At 42.9% G+C, this 16,242-nt stretch overlaps 1 protein-coding gene across 3 annotated transcripts in view; it reads left to right on the forward strand.

Moving 5' to 3' along the window:
- Window positions 1–16,242, forward strand: part of TTK (TTK protein kinase) — a 100,166-nt gene that overhangs the window by 49,708 nt on the left and 34,216 nt on the right. For 2 of the 3 annotated variants that reach the window (XM_038397596.2, XM_043510551.1), the window contains 4 exons: window positions 930–1,105; window positions 1,323–1,462; window positions 6,855–6,981; window positions 9,479–9,571. In XM_038397596.2, coding sequence (XP_038253524.1) covers window positions 930–1,105; window positions 1,323–1,462; window positions 6,855–6,981; window positions 9,479–9,571 — 536 coding nt within the window. The remainder of the gene's footprint in view (window positions 1–929; window positions 1,106–1,322; window positions 1,463–6,854; window positions 6,982–9,478; window positions 9,572–16,242) is intronic. The other variant, XM_043510552.1, reaches the window with a different exon arrangement.

A 16,242-nucleotide genomic window follows, 5' to 3' on the forward strand; every position in this document is an offset into this window, starting at 1 on the left:
GGGGGGAGTGAGGGCTGTGGGCAGTGCTTACGGAAGCGGTGACATCTCTCAGCTCCTAGGAGGAGGCCTCCACTGAGGATCTAAGGGATGTTGCTGCTTCTGGAGAGACGTAGAGCCAGGTAGGGAGCCTGCTAGCCCTGCCAACCCCCTCATAGCACTAGCAGGGGTCCCAGGCTGTGCCCTTCCGCCTCCCCTGCCCTCTGAGCTCCTGCAGCACCCCCGGGCCACCCCCCTCCCCAAGATTTACTCAGGAGTATATAGTACAAGTCATGGACAGGTCATGGGCCGTGAATTTTTGTTTACTGCCTGTGATCTGTCCATAACTTTTACTAAAAATACCTATAACTAAAATGTAGCCTTAATCATACACAGTTTTTCGATAGGGTCCCCTGGCTTCACTCAGGGTGCAGAATGCATGGCACTCACTTAATGAGCGATTCAATATTTTGTTTTCTCTTCCATTATTCAACTTGTGGTCCCATGCCTTATTTACTGTACACTATTCAAACCCTGCTCTGAAGACAGAATTATTCATTTCTGCATGGGTTTTTAATTTGTCCCTCTTCGCTATAGTATCTGAATATTTCAGAAACACTTATTTTCAACACACCCCTGTCAGATCAGGGGGTATTATCCCCATTTTACTAATGGGGAACTGAAGCACAAACACTAAAGTCGAAAGTGTCCACTAATTTTGGGTGCCCAATGTGAGATGCTTAGGATCTGATTTTTCAAAATACTTGCCATTATAGAGCACTTTATATGATCAAAACCCAGCTCCTACTAACTTTATTTGCCAATGTGAGCACTCACCCCTGCTGTGAATCAGACCTCTAGGTCAAATTCAGCACCCAGAAAATGAGGTGCACAAATTTGGTTTATTTAAAATAGATCTCCTTTAATAATAGAAAAAAAATGATTTATTTCAGAAACAAATGTGCAGCATCAGAAGCAAAGGATACCGGAGCTGAGGTATCTGGAAAGTCATGAGCAGTCCAGTTCTTTTGGAAGTAACGGAAAACAAGTGGAGCAGTTAAAACTAAATTGTGTTACATCTGCAAAGAAATGGGAGATTCCAGAAGTGACACACAAGAGCTACACAGAGGTGACTTCAATCTTTTCTTGTATAGGAAATGTAAAATGTGGTGGTTTTGTCTAGTCACTTTCTCTTGTTTTCTTAGGTATTGCTGTGGATGCAGAAATCTACAGTGCTACATAAAAGCTCACGCTCACTAAGTAATACCAAAAAATTGAGACTAATGTGCTCTTACTCTTTTTTATCTGAGAATTTCTGAACTAACAGCCTACTTTACTGTTGTTAGGGAAAGCGATCAAGTTTTGAACAGCCTATCCTTCCTGTTTCAAAAAGATCATCGCCAGTAGAAGCTGCTCCTAAAAGAAAAGATCCAGTGTATTTTTGTGGAACACCAAGCAACAACACGCTGAATGATTATATGGCCTGGTAATGTCTCTTAGTGTGTGTGTTTAAATGGACTTACCACAATAAATTTGTAATATTTTTATTAAGATAACTTAGTTTAGGGCTCTAAATTGCAAACGTTTAGATGCTATTCCTGGGGTAATTCCGCTCCAAAAACTTAATTCTCTGCCCAATATTTTAAAATCTACCAATTCTTCTATTTTATTTGTCAAAATAACACAATATAATCATGCCAATTTCAATTACTTAGGTATTTTGAAATAAATTACCAGTCAGCAAGTATATCTGTAACAATACACACACAAAAAAGATTCAGGTAATGGATTTTTTTGACAGATTCCTTACTAGGCATATTAATACAGAACTTTGAGTAATTCATTTAAACTACACTACAGAAATGTATTTCCCACCCCTCAGAAGCAGTGAAAAGGCTTTGGGGAGTTGGGGTAATGGAGGAGCTGAGCGAGAGGGAGAAGGAATCTGGGAGTGAACCTGACGGGTGGTTGTGTATGGGTGGGAGGAGTATGGAATAGGGGTTTTGGTTGAGGAGGGAGGGATTGTTAGGGAATTAGGAAGCCTCCCTCATGCAGATCCTGGCTAAATCCAATCCTCTTCCATTAAGTCAGGCACATCTGTATCCTGCAGCTCCTTTCCCCATGTGTCCTACAGCCCCCTTCCACCATCCCTATGTGTCCCTGCCTCCCATCTTCCTGTGGCCCTCTGGCACCACTCCCATTCAGCCTCTGGCTCAATGCTGTTACCCCTCTAGCTCCTGAGCCTGCACCCCAGTCTGTCCTGCCCCAGTAGCCCTTCTGAATCCCAGTGTGTGGCCCCCAGAAGTCTTGTTTGCTCCTCTCTGTCTGTCCTAACCTGGCTTCATGGGAAGGGTGCTGTTTGAACGTAGCCTGCTGCTTGCTGTTCTGGCACCACAGCAGCCTCTGATGGGTGAAAAGCAGAAGTGCAGCACTTCTTAGGCAGAATGTCTTTTCTTCAGGGTGAAGGGGTGAGGATTCTGTGCTGGACATGAATTCTGCCTATGCACAGTGGCGCAGAATTCCCCCATGAGTAAAAGATGCTAGAAAAGATTTCTATGCATCTTTATGCATGATATCAGGAACAGCACAGCACTCTAAGAAATCAGAATGATTTTAGAATATAAGGAATTTATTGGCTTCAAATTCCAAATTCAGGACTTCAATACTAAACAATGGGTCTTCGTTACAAACACTTAAATATTGATATCTGGTCACTAATAAAGGACATTTTATCTTTTAAAAAGAAAAGGAGTACTTGTGGCATCTTAGAGACTAACATTTATTTGAGCATAAGCTTTCGTGAGCTACAGCTATAGATGCGACAAGTACTCCTTTTCTTTTTGCGAATAGAGACTAACATGGCTGCTACTCTGAAACCTAACTTTATCTTTTCCATCCCTATTTTTCGGATTGATCAAAAGACCCATATTGACTTGAATAATTAACCTACATAAATTTGGGAAACCAGTATTATAGATTCTGGAGTAGTTGAACTTGAGTTTCCTTTCTGGAACAATACCTTTGAAGTGTGGGTTAATGTATTGGGAATGAAGTGGTAGGAGCTGAAGTGGGTGATGGGAGGAGAGACAAAGGAGCCATGGGAGAACGGGCAGAAGGGTTTACGACGACTAGAGCACTCTCCCATCCAGCATGTGGACTATATCCCAGGATTTCTGAGTGTTGGCATTCCTCTGAGTTAAGCATATAGCTGTGAAACCCACTGGCAAAGTGTCTCCTCTAATAACTGGTCCACACAGAAGTAAACAGCCTATTACTGCTACCAGTTATTGTTAGTTCAAACGATAGAGATCTGTGCTGTGGATCCTGTGCTGTGCCAGCTCAGCTGATGACCCCAAGTGTGAATCAATATGATTCCACATGATAGAATTTTTTCAGAAATTTAAAACAAAAAACTACACAGAGGTCTGATCTACACTAGGGAATTAGGTTGGTATAATTATGTTGCTTGGTTATGAAAAATGCACACCCTATGAGCAATGCAGTTAAGCTGACCCTACCCCCGGTGTAGACAGCACTAGGTCAATGGGAGAATTCTCCTGTCAACCTAGCTACTGCCTGTTGAGGAGGTGGAGTACCTATGCTGAAGGGAGATATCCATTGGTGTAGGTAATGTCTTCATTGAAGCGCTACAGTAGTGTAGCTGCGCTGCTGCAGCATTTTATGTGCAGAAAAGTGCTAAAAGAACATAAAGGTGAAAAGTTAAGCTCTCAAAAGTAAGGAAATGTCAGAATTAAAGGTTGCCTATGCAACCTTTAATTAGGCACCTTGTGAAAATGCATTGACACTCTTTATGTGATTCTATATTCATGGACTGTGCTCTGGGAAGGGATCTGAATTGTATAGTGAATGAGGTTTTTTTTTATAACACTCTTGTCTTGTTTGTTGTGGAAGTTAGAAGATCTGAATGAAGTAGAGAACTTCAGGAAGAGAGAGGGTTGTGTCATGGGTGAGGTAGTTGAATACCATCCAGGATTCCATTTTCATTTCTCCCACCAGGTTTGTGTGTGATGCTGGGCAAGTCATTTAAACCAGACTTTTCATAGTTGTCTTCCTCATTTTCTTGGTGCTGAATTTTCAGAAGGCTTGAGCATTGCAGTCAAAAGGAGCTGTGTTTTGAACATACTAAGTACTATTTTTTAAAAAAAACCCTCTATGTAATTTTAAACAAACAAACAAAAACAAAAAACTCAGTCCGAGCTGTGTCAAGTTGGTCGTCTAAAATTAATGGACACTTCCCCCAGTTTTGGTCATACACAGAGATGATCAGTTCCCTATCTGTGAAGTGGGGATAATATACCTTACTGGGATGCTTTGAAGATTCATTGATGTTTATGAAGGACTTGGCTACTTTAGTGAGAGCACCATAGAAAAACCCATAAGGAAATGAATAATTCTGTATTCAGTGAAGAATTTGGATGGCTTGCAGTAAATGATGAATCGAGCTGCACTGAATGATGATGATTAAAAGAAATATTGACTGATTACATGTTCAGTGGGCACAATTCTGTGCACTGAATGAGGCAAGGGTCCAATGGAAAAAATAGTATGTTGGGGTATAATTAAAGACTGTATCATAATATATATGCCTCACCTCAATCCCTGGCAAAATCATGTAGCAGGACCTCAAGGAATCCATTTTGAAGCACTTGGAGGAGATGGAGGTGATCTGGAACAGTCAATATGGATTCATCAAGGGCAACCTGACCAACCTGATTGCATTCTATGATGAGATAACTGGCTCTGTGGATATGGGGAAAGCGGTGGATGTGACTTTAGCAAAGCTTTTGATGCGGTCTCCCACAGTATTCTTGTTAAAGTTAAAGAAATATGGATTGGATGAATGGACTATAAGGTGGATAGAAAGCTTTGTCGGGCTCAACGTGTAGTGAACAACGGCTCGATGACTAGTTGGCGGCTAGTGTCAATTGGAGTGCCCCAGGGGTTGGTCCTGGGGCTGGTTTTGTTCAACATCTTTGTTAATGATCTGGATGATGGGATGAATTGCACCCTCAGCAAGTTTGCAGATGACACTAAGCTGCGCGGAGAGGTAGATACGCTGGAGGGTAGGGATAGGGTCCAGAGTGACCTAGACAAATTAGAAGATTGGGCCAAAAGAAATCTGATGAGGTTCAACAAGGACAAGTGCAGAGTCTTGCACTTAGGAAGGAAGAATCCCATGCACTGCTACAGGTTGGGGACCAACTTGCTTAGCAGCAGTTCTGCAGAAAAGGACCTGGGGATTACAGTGGACAAGAAGCTGGATATGAGTCAGCAGTGTGCCCTTATTGCCAAGTAGGCCAATGGCATATTGGGTTGTACTAGTATGAGCATTGCCAGCTGATTGAGGGAAGTGATTATTCCCCTCTCTTTGACACTGGTGAGGCCACACCTGGAGTATTGTGACCAGTTTTGGTCCCCACACTATAGAAGAGATGTGGACAAATTGGAGAGAGTCCAGCGGAGGGCAATGAAAATGATTAGGGGGCTGAGGCATATGACTTACAAGGAGAGGCTGAGGGAACTGGGGTTATTTGGTTTGCAGAAAAGAAGAGCGAGGGGAGATTTTATAACAGCCTTCAACTACCTGAAGGGGAGTTCCAAAGATGATGGAGCTTGGCTGTTCTGAGTGGTGGCAGATGACAGAACAATAAGCAATGGTTTCAAGTTGCAGTGGGGGAGGTCTAGGTTGGATATTAGGAAACACTATTTCACTAGGAGGGTGGTGAAGCACTGGAATGGGTTACTTAGGGAGGTGGTGGAATCTCCATCCTTAGAGGTTTTTAAGACCCAGTTAGCCAAAGCCCTGGCTGGGATGATTTAGTTGGTGTTGGCCCTGCTTTGAACAGGGGATTGGACTAGATGACCTCCTAAGGTCTCTTCCAACCCTAATATTCTATGATCCTGAGATAGCCAAACTAAAGACTATACAGTCAGCCTTAATTCTGGCATTTCCTAACTTTTGAGTGTTTCATTCTGCAATCTTAATGTTGTTCTAATGTGTTTTTTATCTGGATACATTGACACACACAGAGTGACCAAGACTTCTAAAAACCTGCTAAATCTATACTTGGGTACCTTAATATGGACCTTGGTGACCAACTTTAGGCACTCATTTCTTCACATTTTTATGTTTTACATCTTGACCAGTCTCTTAATCCTAAAATCTGTAAATTTGAGTAAAAGATTGTGAGCTTGAAACTAAAGAATTCCAGTTACAGCTGTGACACAAAGACTGCCTCTGAACATGATTAGGTTTTCTAACTATTTTGTATGTTCATTCCCCAGTTTTTTTGGGCAGGAGGATAATACCTCAGGGAGGTGTTTTGATCAATTAGTTAACATTTATGAAATATTTCTGCAGATTAAATATTATTTGTGTTTACTTAAAGGTACTTCACATTTGAGAGGTACTTTTTCATCTCAAGTTTGAGAGCCTATGTATAGTAAATTTTACTCATGAATAGGAGCGTGAATATAGTAGTGACATAGGCATTCAGTGACAAACTAGATAAACTGTCCTGATTTTAGGAAGTACTACAGATTTCAACTTGTAATAGACCTACTTTCAAACTAGGCATTGTGACCTAGCGGATAGTGCATTGGACTGGGAATTAGGAGACCTGGGTTCTTATTCCCAGTTCTGCTGCTGGGTGATTGTGGACAAGTCACTTGACCTGTACTTCAGTTTCCCCATCTGTAAAATGTTAATTAAAACTTCCATTCTAAAGTACTTTGAGTCTACTTATGAAAAATATTATAAATAGCTAGGTGGTGGTAGTATTATTTATTATTATATTTTTGTAGTAATACTGATTAAGTACAAACCTCTATTTGATTATGAAAAATATTTCCCACAGTTTCAGAACTCCAGTTTTAAAGAATGACTTCCCACCAGCGTGTCAAGTATCCACTCCATATAATCAGTTTCCATATTTCCAGCCACATACACCAGCAACTCCATTTCAAAGCCAAATTGACTTACAGGTAATGTAACCTGAATTGTATCTCCTTGCATTTGAAAAATATTTTACCTCTTTCCAAGATTTTTCAGCCCCATATTTATCTTGATTCAATAAGGGAGAAGTGGATGTGTTTTTTGTATAGATTTAGTTCACCTTTACATTTGTGTCTAAGGCTATGGTAGATCAACTACCTGGAGCAGGAATGAGGTAGAGTTCATATTGCCGTAATCAGAAAAGAATAACTGTTTCTACCTCTGTGCCATTTCGCTGAAATTTATATTAACTACATTAGGTCAAGGCTCAACAAATCCCTTAAACCTTATAAAAAAAGATGATTTCTTGGGAGAATTCAGTCAATATCTGTGAAATCTAAACTTCACATTAAAGGTGGGGTGGAGGACTTTTTAATCCTTTACAATTGTGAAAGTAGTCTTCCAAATGTAAATTAATGCAAATGCGGTGATGTCTTCACGGGTTTGCCAACAGCTCGCTCCTGTATCTCTCCGCTGAAACGTGCAACTGAATTAAAGTAGAACTATCTATTGTTGATTTTTCCTGCTGTTGTTTTAGAGCCCTTTGGACAGAGACAAAACTGGCAAGAATAAGTTGTGTTTCACTCTGCTCAGGTTTGGGAGGTACTGGAGCTATTCGCTGCTGAGAAAAATCCACAAAGAGGCTAGCAGAAGGGTAGAATGGCAGAAACCTCCACAGCATCCAGCAGGCTTAGGGAGGCAGAGGGAAAAGGGAAATATAGAGATTATGGTCCTCCTCCCTGCTAGTAGCCAGTGTGATTTAAGGGGTCAGTTTCAGATACATGTTAGTAGGTGACTATCTGAAAAATGGAGTAACTAAGAGCCCAGGGACTGTATCCAGGTAGGAATCCCACTACTTATGAGGCTGGGGAGTAGGCTGAAATTCTCACTAGGGCATTACTGCTGGGCAGTGGGGCCCATCTTTTTAACTTTAATCCTCTGGCTATTAGGTGCCTAAGAATTTTTTTCTCTTTTTTTTCAAACCCTGTGCAAGGAGAAGGGGGGAAATTGATGGGATAAGTCAGAAAAGAGAAGTAGGGAGAGGAAGAGAGAGAACATGAAAGATGGATGTGAAGCGCACAATACGAAGAGAAGGAGTATAATGGAGTTGAAGGAGGAAAAAAGGAAACTTTAGGACTCCAAAAACAATGCAGGAAAATATGCACCGTGATCTATTATATTAAAGTAAAAGTGTAATGAAGCCAAGAAAGGAAAGAAAGTATACAGAAATAATGAACATAGTAAGCTTTTTTAAACTTACTGAAAAAAGTGAAAAGGAAAGGAGTACTTGTGGCACCTTAGAGACTAACAAATTTATTAGAGCATAAGCTTTCGTGAGCTACAGCTCACTTCATCGGATGCATCCGATGAAGTGAGCTGTAGCTCACGAAAGCTTATGCTCTAATAAATTTGTTAGTCTCTAAGGTGCCACAAGTACTCCTTTCCTTTTTGCGAATACAGACTAACACGGCTGCTACTCTGAAACCTGAAAAAAGTGAATTGGCAAAATATAAACTGAACACACTGTACAATATTGTTTTATTCTTTAAATGCAAGGGTTAGCTTTGGATATATGGGAACTTATGCTCAAATTTGTTAGTCTCTAAGGTGCCACAAGTACTCCTTTTCTTTTATGGGAACTATCATTACATACAGATATATTTCTGTCCTCAAGTTCCTTTAGTCTTCAAGATATTAAGTGTTGGATGGATTTTTCAAGCCCTGAATTAAGTGCTTTGATAGGGAAAGCCACAAAGATTTTTGTAATTGTATTGTTACTTAGCAATATTGTGATAATCTTCATCAAGATTTCAAAATCTCCATTGGGGGAATAAGTGTTATCTCATAAGTCTATGTTGTTGTCTGAAAATATTGATCATGTCTAACAGTAGAAGTCTGCCAATTCTGATAATTGCTAAAATCACATAACCTTAATTTAGTCAAGAAGGCTTCTCAGTATCTAGATCTGAAATCTACCAGTGGCAAATACAGACTAACACGGCTGCTACTCTGAAACCTGAAATTCAAACTGATGCCCACATGTGTTTTCATAAAACAAATGCCATACTACTTCCTCTTTAAATTAAATACAACTTTTTTTTTTTTAAACTAGTGCATATTTTTGTAATCCAAAGGCAAATTTTAGAATGGCTCAATGACACAACTCTGATCTGGTCAAGAAAGTATGTTGTAACATAAGATTGTAGCTATTAAAAATTAATTAAAACTGTTCTTAAAGCTGTCTCATCAAGTACCATCTTATGCCAGAATGCCAGAAGTAAGATTGTCCCTTAGTTTTGTCCCTTGATGCATATACATTGATTAATTAAATTAGCTTGTTTTTTTTTTCCCCCACAATACTCCTGTTCAGGGCCTGGAATGTTTGCAGTGCAGTTGGAATGTTTACAATATTAATGAGCAAGCTTCTAGCAAGTTTCACAGCACCTGCACAAATCGCCATTTTCATTTAAATTTTTCTGTATGCAGGTTTCAGCTTCTGTACCTTCAAATGAATGCCTGGCCATTAAAGGAAGAGTGTACACCATATTAAAACAAATAGGTAGCGGTGGCTCGAGTAAGGTAGGAAATTTTTTTAACCTTTAAGACTAATGGAGCCCATTAATTGTAATGTGACTACTTCTGTTCAAATATTTAGATCATGGGTGTCAAACAGATAGGTCATTTGCCAGAGACAACCTGGATGATGTATTAGGTGACCTGCATAATGCACTCGGATTCTTTAGAATCTTACTTTTTACTAAGTGAAAGCTTAGTTTCTAGCCCTCATGGCTGTGGGGAACATTCCAAATGTGACCAGAATTTAACCACTATAATAATATCTGCCTGAGTCTGCAGACAGCCTGAAACAATGACTGGTGTGAACACCCATGGCTCCTATTAATCTAATTGCCATCAGTTTTCAAGCCCAGTGATGACCTGTTAATGTGAACATTAGTGACTTTAATCACTGGTCACTTTAGTGGATGGAATAGGAGCAGTAGGTGGGAGTGAAGCACTTTGGGTTGAGACCTGGGAGATGCTAGAGCAGTGATTCTCAAACTTTTGTACTGGTGACCCCTTTCACATAGCAAGCCTCTGCGTGCGACCCCCTTATAAATTAAAAGCACTGTTTAATACATTTAACACCATTCTTTTTTGAGTGTCCCTACGGGTGCTCCACTGTAGGTGTATGTATGCCCCTGTGCCTCTAATCGGAGATTTTTGGTAGCAGTGTCCCGTTGAGCCCGGGCATGTGCCCTCCCTCCCTCGTGGTCTGCTTTGCAGGGGCAAAAACCCCCCTCACTTCCTTCTCTACGGAATGAGCAGTTGTCCCTTCCTTATCTGTGTCATTAGCATAAGTAGTGTTTGTTTTGTTACCTTTGTTCTCCTTAAAAGTAGTTAGGCTAGTGTTTCTTTTTTATTTTATTTTTTGGGGTATTAAAAAAAAAAGAGAGGGGGAGAGAGAGAGAGAAAGGAAAAGAACTTCAGTTTCCTGCCCTCTCTGGGGACATTCCTCCCCCCCCCATCTAGTAGACGCATCATTTTTTATTTTCAGTTTAAAAAAAAAAAAAAAGTAAAGATGCTGTTGTTCTGCGTTCCTCCCTGCTAGAGGATGACAACCCCCTGCCCAGGGGCATGCCTGGGTCTCTCTGCTCCAAGCGGTGCCTCTCCTGCCAGGAGTCAGTTCCTGTAATGGCCAGACACCCTCACTGTGCTTGGGAGAGCCTCACAGAAGTGCTTTACCTGCCACAGCTAAAACGGCAGCCTCACAGGAGCTGGGAGCTGAAGTTAAAACTCCTCCATATGGAGAAAACACTTCAGTCTGCAGGGGACTCCGACCGGATCATCCATGGAGCCTTCACTTCAAAAGGGGTTGAGTGGTGAAGAGGAGGGAAGGGTGGGGGGAGGCCACCAGTAGACTCCCTCTGGAAAGGCTCATAAGGGAAGAGTGGGGAGAGGAAAAAAAAAAAGCCACCAGTAGACTCCCTCTGGAAAGGCTCATAAAAAGAGCTCCTCGCCAGCCAGAGGGGTTCCCCAGAGCGGCCACCTTGGCAGGAGGACACCAGCAGCTCTGAAGCAGGCACCCGAGAAGGGGTCTCCTGCTGTGAGCTCTGCTCTGCAGCATGGTCCCCAGGGCAGGGTTCCAGAAAGCCAGGGGCTTCCACAGTCATGCTCTCAGGCAACAGTACGCACCCTAAGGAGAGGGGACAATTAACATACCATCTCTAAAAGAGCGGCACAGAGAAACCATTTGGTACCAGGTGCAACAAAACTCCCATGTAGGAAGTGTTCTGCACCTTCCCAACCATCGATACTGACGACATACTACAGACACTCCTCTGTGCTACCACGTGAGCCCATGGTAACACACTGTGCTCTGGTACTCTGGAGACCTGTGGACTCAGTACCCAGAGAGAGACAGTTACCATACCATCTCTAAAATAGTGGCACCAATAAACTTTCTGTACTGGGTGCAACAAAACTCTCATTTAGGGAGTGCTCTGCCCAACTATCGGTACTGACAACATACCATGGACACTCCTCTGTGGTACCGAATGAACCCATGGTACTGCATAAGTTCTGGTACCCTGGAGACCTGATGATTGGGGAAGAACCACAATCCCCATTACTTAGTACCAGGACCCCGGTATCAAGCACATCCCAGTACTCAGAATCGCTCTTGGAACCAGACTGCATACTGCCAATACCCCAGTCAGCGCCACCCTTACCCACTGAAGAATCTGACACTGGCCAGGAGGAGATCATTTCCCAGGCCCTCATCGTGGCCCACCGTCACGCTTCAAGGGTCCTCCCCAATTCCATCAAGCCAACCTACAATCGCATTATGGGCCCCCTGAGGTAAGCCCACCACCCAGGCCCGACTTCTTCCCTCGCCCCCCCAAGGCCATATTGTAATTCTTGGGCGACGTGCACACATGTCGTGACTATCCCCGGTGTCTCTCAGGGAGAGTTCATCATATGGTTTGCTACAGCATGGCTGTCCAGAGCACTTGAGTCAGGGCAGGAGGAAGCGTTTTCTGAACAGGAAAAAGAACCTGAAGAGAAAGCTATCCCTCCAGCACACTTCTCCTCATCTCTCCCAGATGAGGTTGTGCTGCCCACCCCTCATCACTAGGTGAAGATTTTAAGAACTTTCTGGATCTTACCAAGAGAGTGGCAGATGAACTGCAGATTCCACTACAGGAGGTGGCAGATACACATCACAAGTTGGTGTGCAGAATTTCCTCCATCTTCTCATCTAGAATTGTCCTCCCAATTAATGAGGCAATTTTTGTCCTACCAAAGTCATCTGGCAGACAGCAGCCTCCATTGCACCATCCAGCAACAGAGTGTAAAAAAAACCACGATAATAATAATAAAAACCCGCTAATCTCTACTCAAAGAGGCAGACTTTGTTTTCAACATCCGCAACCCAACTCCATCATAGTGGATGTGGTTAATGCACGAAGCAAGCAACATGCCAAGTCAATTCCATATGATCAGGCTTGGCAAGATGGCGTATTCATTGACAACATTACTGTTTAGAGTCCTAAATTACCAAACTGTCATGGCCAAATACAATTTTATTAATTATGGGAAACCCAATTTGTTTCTGGAACATTACTGGAAACACAAAAAAGACCAGATTCAGACCATTCTTAGAGATGGTCACTTAATAGCCAGAATGGTCCTAGAGACAGCACTGGATGTAGCTGTTACAGCTGCCCACCCAGTCTCCATGACAGTGGTACTGAGGCGGGTTGTGTTGTGCTTTTTTGTGGGTTGTCTTTTGTTTTTGGTTTTTTTTTTTTTTTTTCTGGCTACACCTCCCTAGATTGCCCGAAGAGCTACAGACTTCCAGTTTGAAGGGCCAAACTCTTTGCGGAGAAGACAGATTTTCTCTCCACATCCTGAAGGATTCTTGGATCATGTTACACTCCTTAGGAGTCTACACTGTGGGACAGAAGAGAAGATATACCTCTCAACCACACCACAGGTCACAATCTTATCAATACCCACCATCCCAGTGCTGTTATGAGCCAGTGTAAGAGGATCAGGGCTCAAAGATACCTTACAGCATCAGCTGCCATCTATACACCTGTCACACCACTCAGAAGTCCTACTTCATAGCAGTTAGGACCAGCTCTAAAGTAAGAAGATTGATTTCTAGCCCTGAACCTACAGGGTGCCTACTTCCGTATCTCAATACAACCATCGTACAGGAGATTTCCTGCTGCTTACCTTTGGGGCAGGATCATTTTCAGTACAGACTGCTCCACACTGGGTATTCTCCAAGGTTCTCTTCATTGTAGCAGCATACTAACCCCGGTTCAGTGACTAGACTTTATCAGAACCAACCTTGATGCAGTACAAGCAGGAGCATTCCTCTTGCTACCCACATTCACCACTCTGGGACACAGGTCTCCCTAATACGCGAGGGAGATCACCTACATAACCACAAAGTTCAAGACAAATGGCCTTCCACAGAAATGACCTTCCATATCACTCTTTTGGGGCTAAGGGCTATCAGGAGTGCCTGTGCACACTTTCTGCTTTTCATCAAAAAGAACACACAAAGGTCATGATGAACTTAATGTGACCTGTATGTTTTGTATAAACCACCAAGGAGCTGCTAGATCTCCTTCCCTCTACAAGACAGCACTCAAACTTTGGAACTGATCACCCATCACAATGAGCTCATCTCAGCTATTTATCTACCAGGGATACAGAACGTCACAGCCGACAGTCTCAGTTGCAGTTTTCTCAAGATAATGAGTGTGTACTGAATTCAGAGGGTGCTTAAAGATATATCCGCCCTTTGGGGAACCCTGACTATGGAGCTCGTTCCGTTAAGTAATGAAAAGAAAGGTCCTTGTTACTGCTCCAGGGCTAGCCTGGGGAAACATTCACTGGCAGTTGCCCTCATCTTCCCACGGGACAGGGCCCACTTGTATCTTTTTCCAGTTTCCTACTCTATCCAAGATTCTGTTGAAAATTCAATGAGACAAAGTGAGAATTATTCTGATTGCCTCTCTTGACCATGACAAGTCTGGCTCTCTTACCTGACACAGATGGCAATATGCCCTCCTATTTCTCTTCAGCCCATCCCTCACCCACTCTCTCAAAACAATGGTCTGACCCTTCACCCCAACCCGTGGGTCCTCCACCTCCAGGCTTGTCTCCTTCTTAGTTCCAAGGCTTGGAGGCAGAATCCTCTGACAAGCTGAAAGATGTGTTGCAACACAACCAAAAGTTGACCGCTCAACATACTTATCTACAAAATGGAAACGACTCCAAGTTTGTGTCATTCCAAACGCACAGACCCAACCTCATCTTTCCTACCTCTGATTTTGCACTACATTTTCAACTCTCAGCTCCCTTAAGGTTCATCTCACAGCGAAATCAACTTTGCTCACCCACTAATGCGTAGATTCTTTAAGGGCATTGGGAATCTCTTCCTGCATGTGATACCACCCGCTCCTGCCTGGGACTTTAACCTACTTCTCAGGGCTTTGACTAGACATTCCTCTGAGTCCAGGGCAACTTGTTCTCTCTTACACCTGTCAGTGAAGATAGCATTTCTAATTGCTATTACCTCGACACATAGGAGAAATAGTGGCACTGGTGGCACATTCATCATTCACAGCCTCCCCCCTTACTTTTTCTTTAAAAAAACAAAAAAAAAAACTCTAAGGCCATATCCCTACTTTCTCTACACTTTCCATATGAATCAACAGATTCATCTCCCTCCTTTTTCCCAAAACCACATTTTGATAACTGGGAGATATGCTAGTGGGAGATGTGCATATGCTAGATATAAGGACATTAGAATTCTACTTGGACAGGACTAAGGACTTCAAGAAATCCCGTAAACTCTTCCTTTTGTCCACTGAAAGATCCAAAAGCTCTGTGATATCGTCTCAAAGACTGTCCAGACGGGTCTCTAGCTGCATTAATCACTTTTCAAGGGTGCAACTTGCTTCTGTCCAGAGTCCATACACACTCCACGAGGTCAGTTTCTACCTCAATCACATTCTGAAGGGATACCTCATCACAGCAATCTATAGAGCAATGACTTGGGCCTCTGCCCATACTTTCGCAGAACATTATGCGATCACTGAAGATTTGGCCACTGATACCATCTTCGACTCCACGGTACTCTGTCGTAAAAGACTCCACTCCGAAGTCCCAACCTCCAGTGGTGGGTACTGCTCAGGAGTCACCTACAGTGGAGCACCCATAGGGACGCTACTCGAAGAAGAGGAAGTTTCTCACTTTGTGCAGTAACGATGGTTCTTCAAGATGTGTGTCCCTATGGGTGCCCCACAACCCGCCCTCCTCCCTCTACTTCGGAGTTCTCTATAGGGCTCTGCGGTAGAGAAGGAAGTGAGGGGGGGTTCGTCCATGCAGTGCGAAATAGCCTTGAGGCAGACCAGGAGGGAGGAAGGGTACATGCGTGGGCTCAACTGGACACTGCTACCAAAAATCTCTGATTAGAGGTGCAGGGGCACACATACACCTACAGTGGAGCACCCACAGGGACACACCTCTCAAAGAACCATGGTTACTGCACAAAGTGAGTAACTTCCTCTTCCTCTTTGCTGGAGGCAAAGCAGGGTTTGGGGTGGAGGCTGACAGCTCACGACCTCCCATGTAATAACCTTGCGACCCCCTGAGGGGTCCCAGTTTGAGACCCCCTGTGCTAGAGGGAAAGAAATGCGGAGAAAAGAAGACAGGAGATTCTCTGAGACAGGGAAGGGGAAAGGAAATGGAGAGAGGAGGATGGGGAAGGAAGAGAAACTAATAAAAATAGAAGAGGTGCATCCTTTTTTACTGCTTAGTGAATGTGACAAAGCTCTGAACAAATAATGACTAAAGTCAGTGGGAGTTGGGCACCTAACTCCCTTAAGTGTCTCTGAAAATGTTAGGATAGAGTCAACAAAAATTAAAAATAGGATTCCTTTCCCCTCCCCATCCCCAGCTTTATCATGTATAAATGCCCGAGAGGCTGTTTATCTAATTTTTAGGAGTTAAATTTTCAAAGGCTCCTTAGACATACCAGTGATAACAATTTTTACCTTTCTAAGACATCTGTCTCTGGGAGTTTCTAGCATCCCTTCCACCTGCCAGCAATGGGGACTTTGGTTCAACAGTAACTGTTAAGTCTTTCTGATATGTTGTCAAGGCTGAATCGTCACTCCGAGTGCAGAAGGTAGGGGCCTGCAAGGATTCTAAAAATTAATACGTGC

The sequence above is a fragment of the Dermochelys coriacea genome, chromosome 3, assembly GCF_009764565.3.
Source record: "Dermochelys coriacea isolate rDerCor1 chromosome 3, rDerCor1.pri.v4, whole genome shotgun sequence".
Lineage (NCBI taxonomy): Eukaryota > Metazoa > Chordata > Testudines > Dermochelyidae > Dermochelys > Dermochelys coriacea.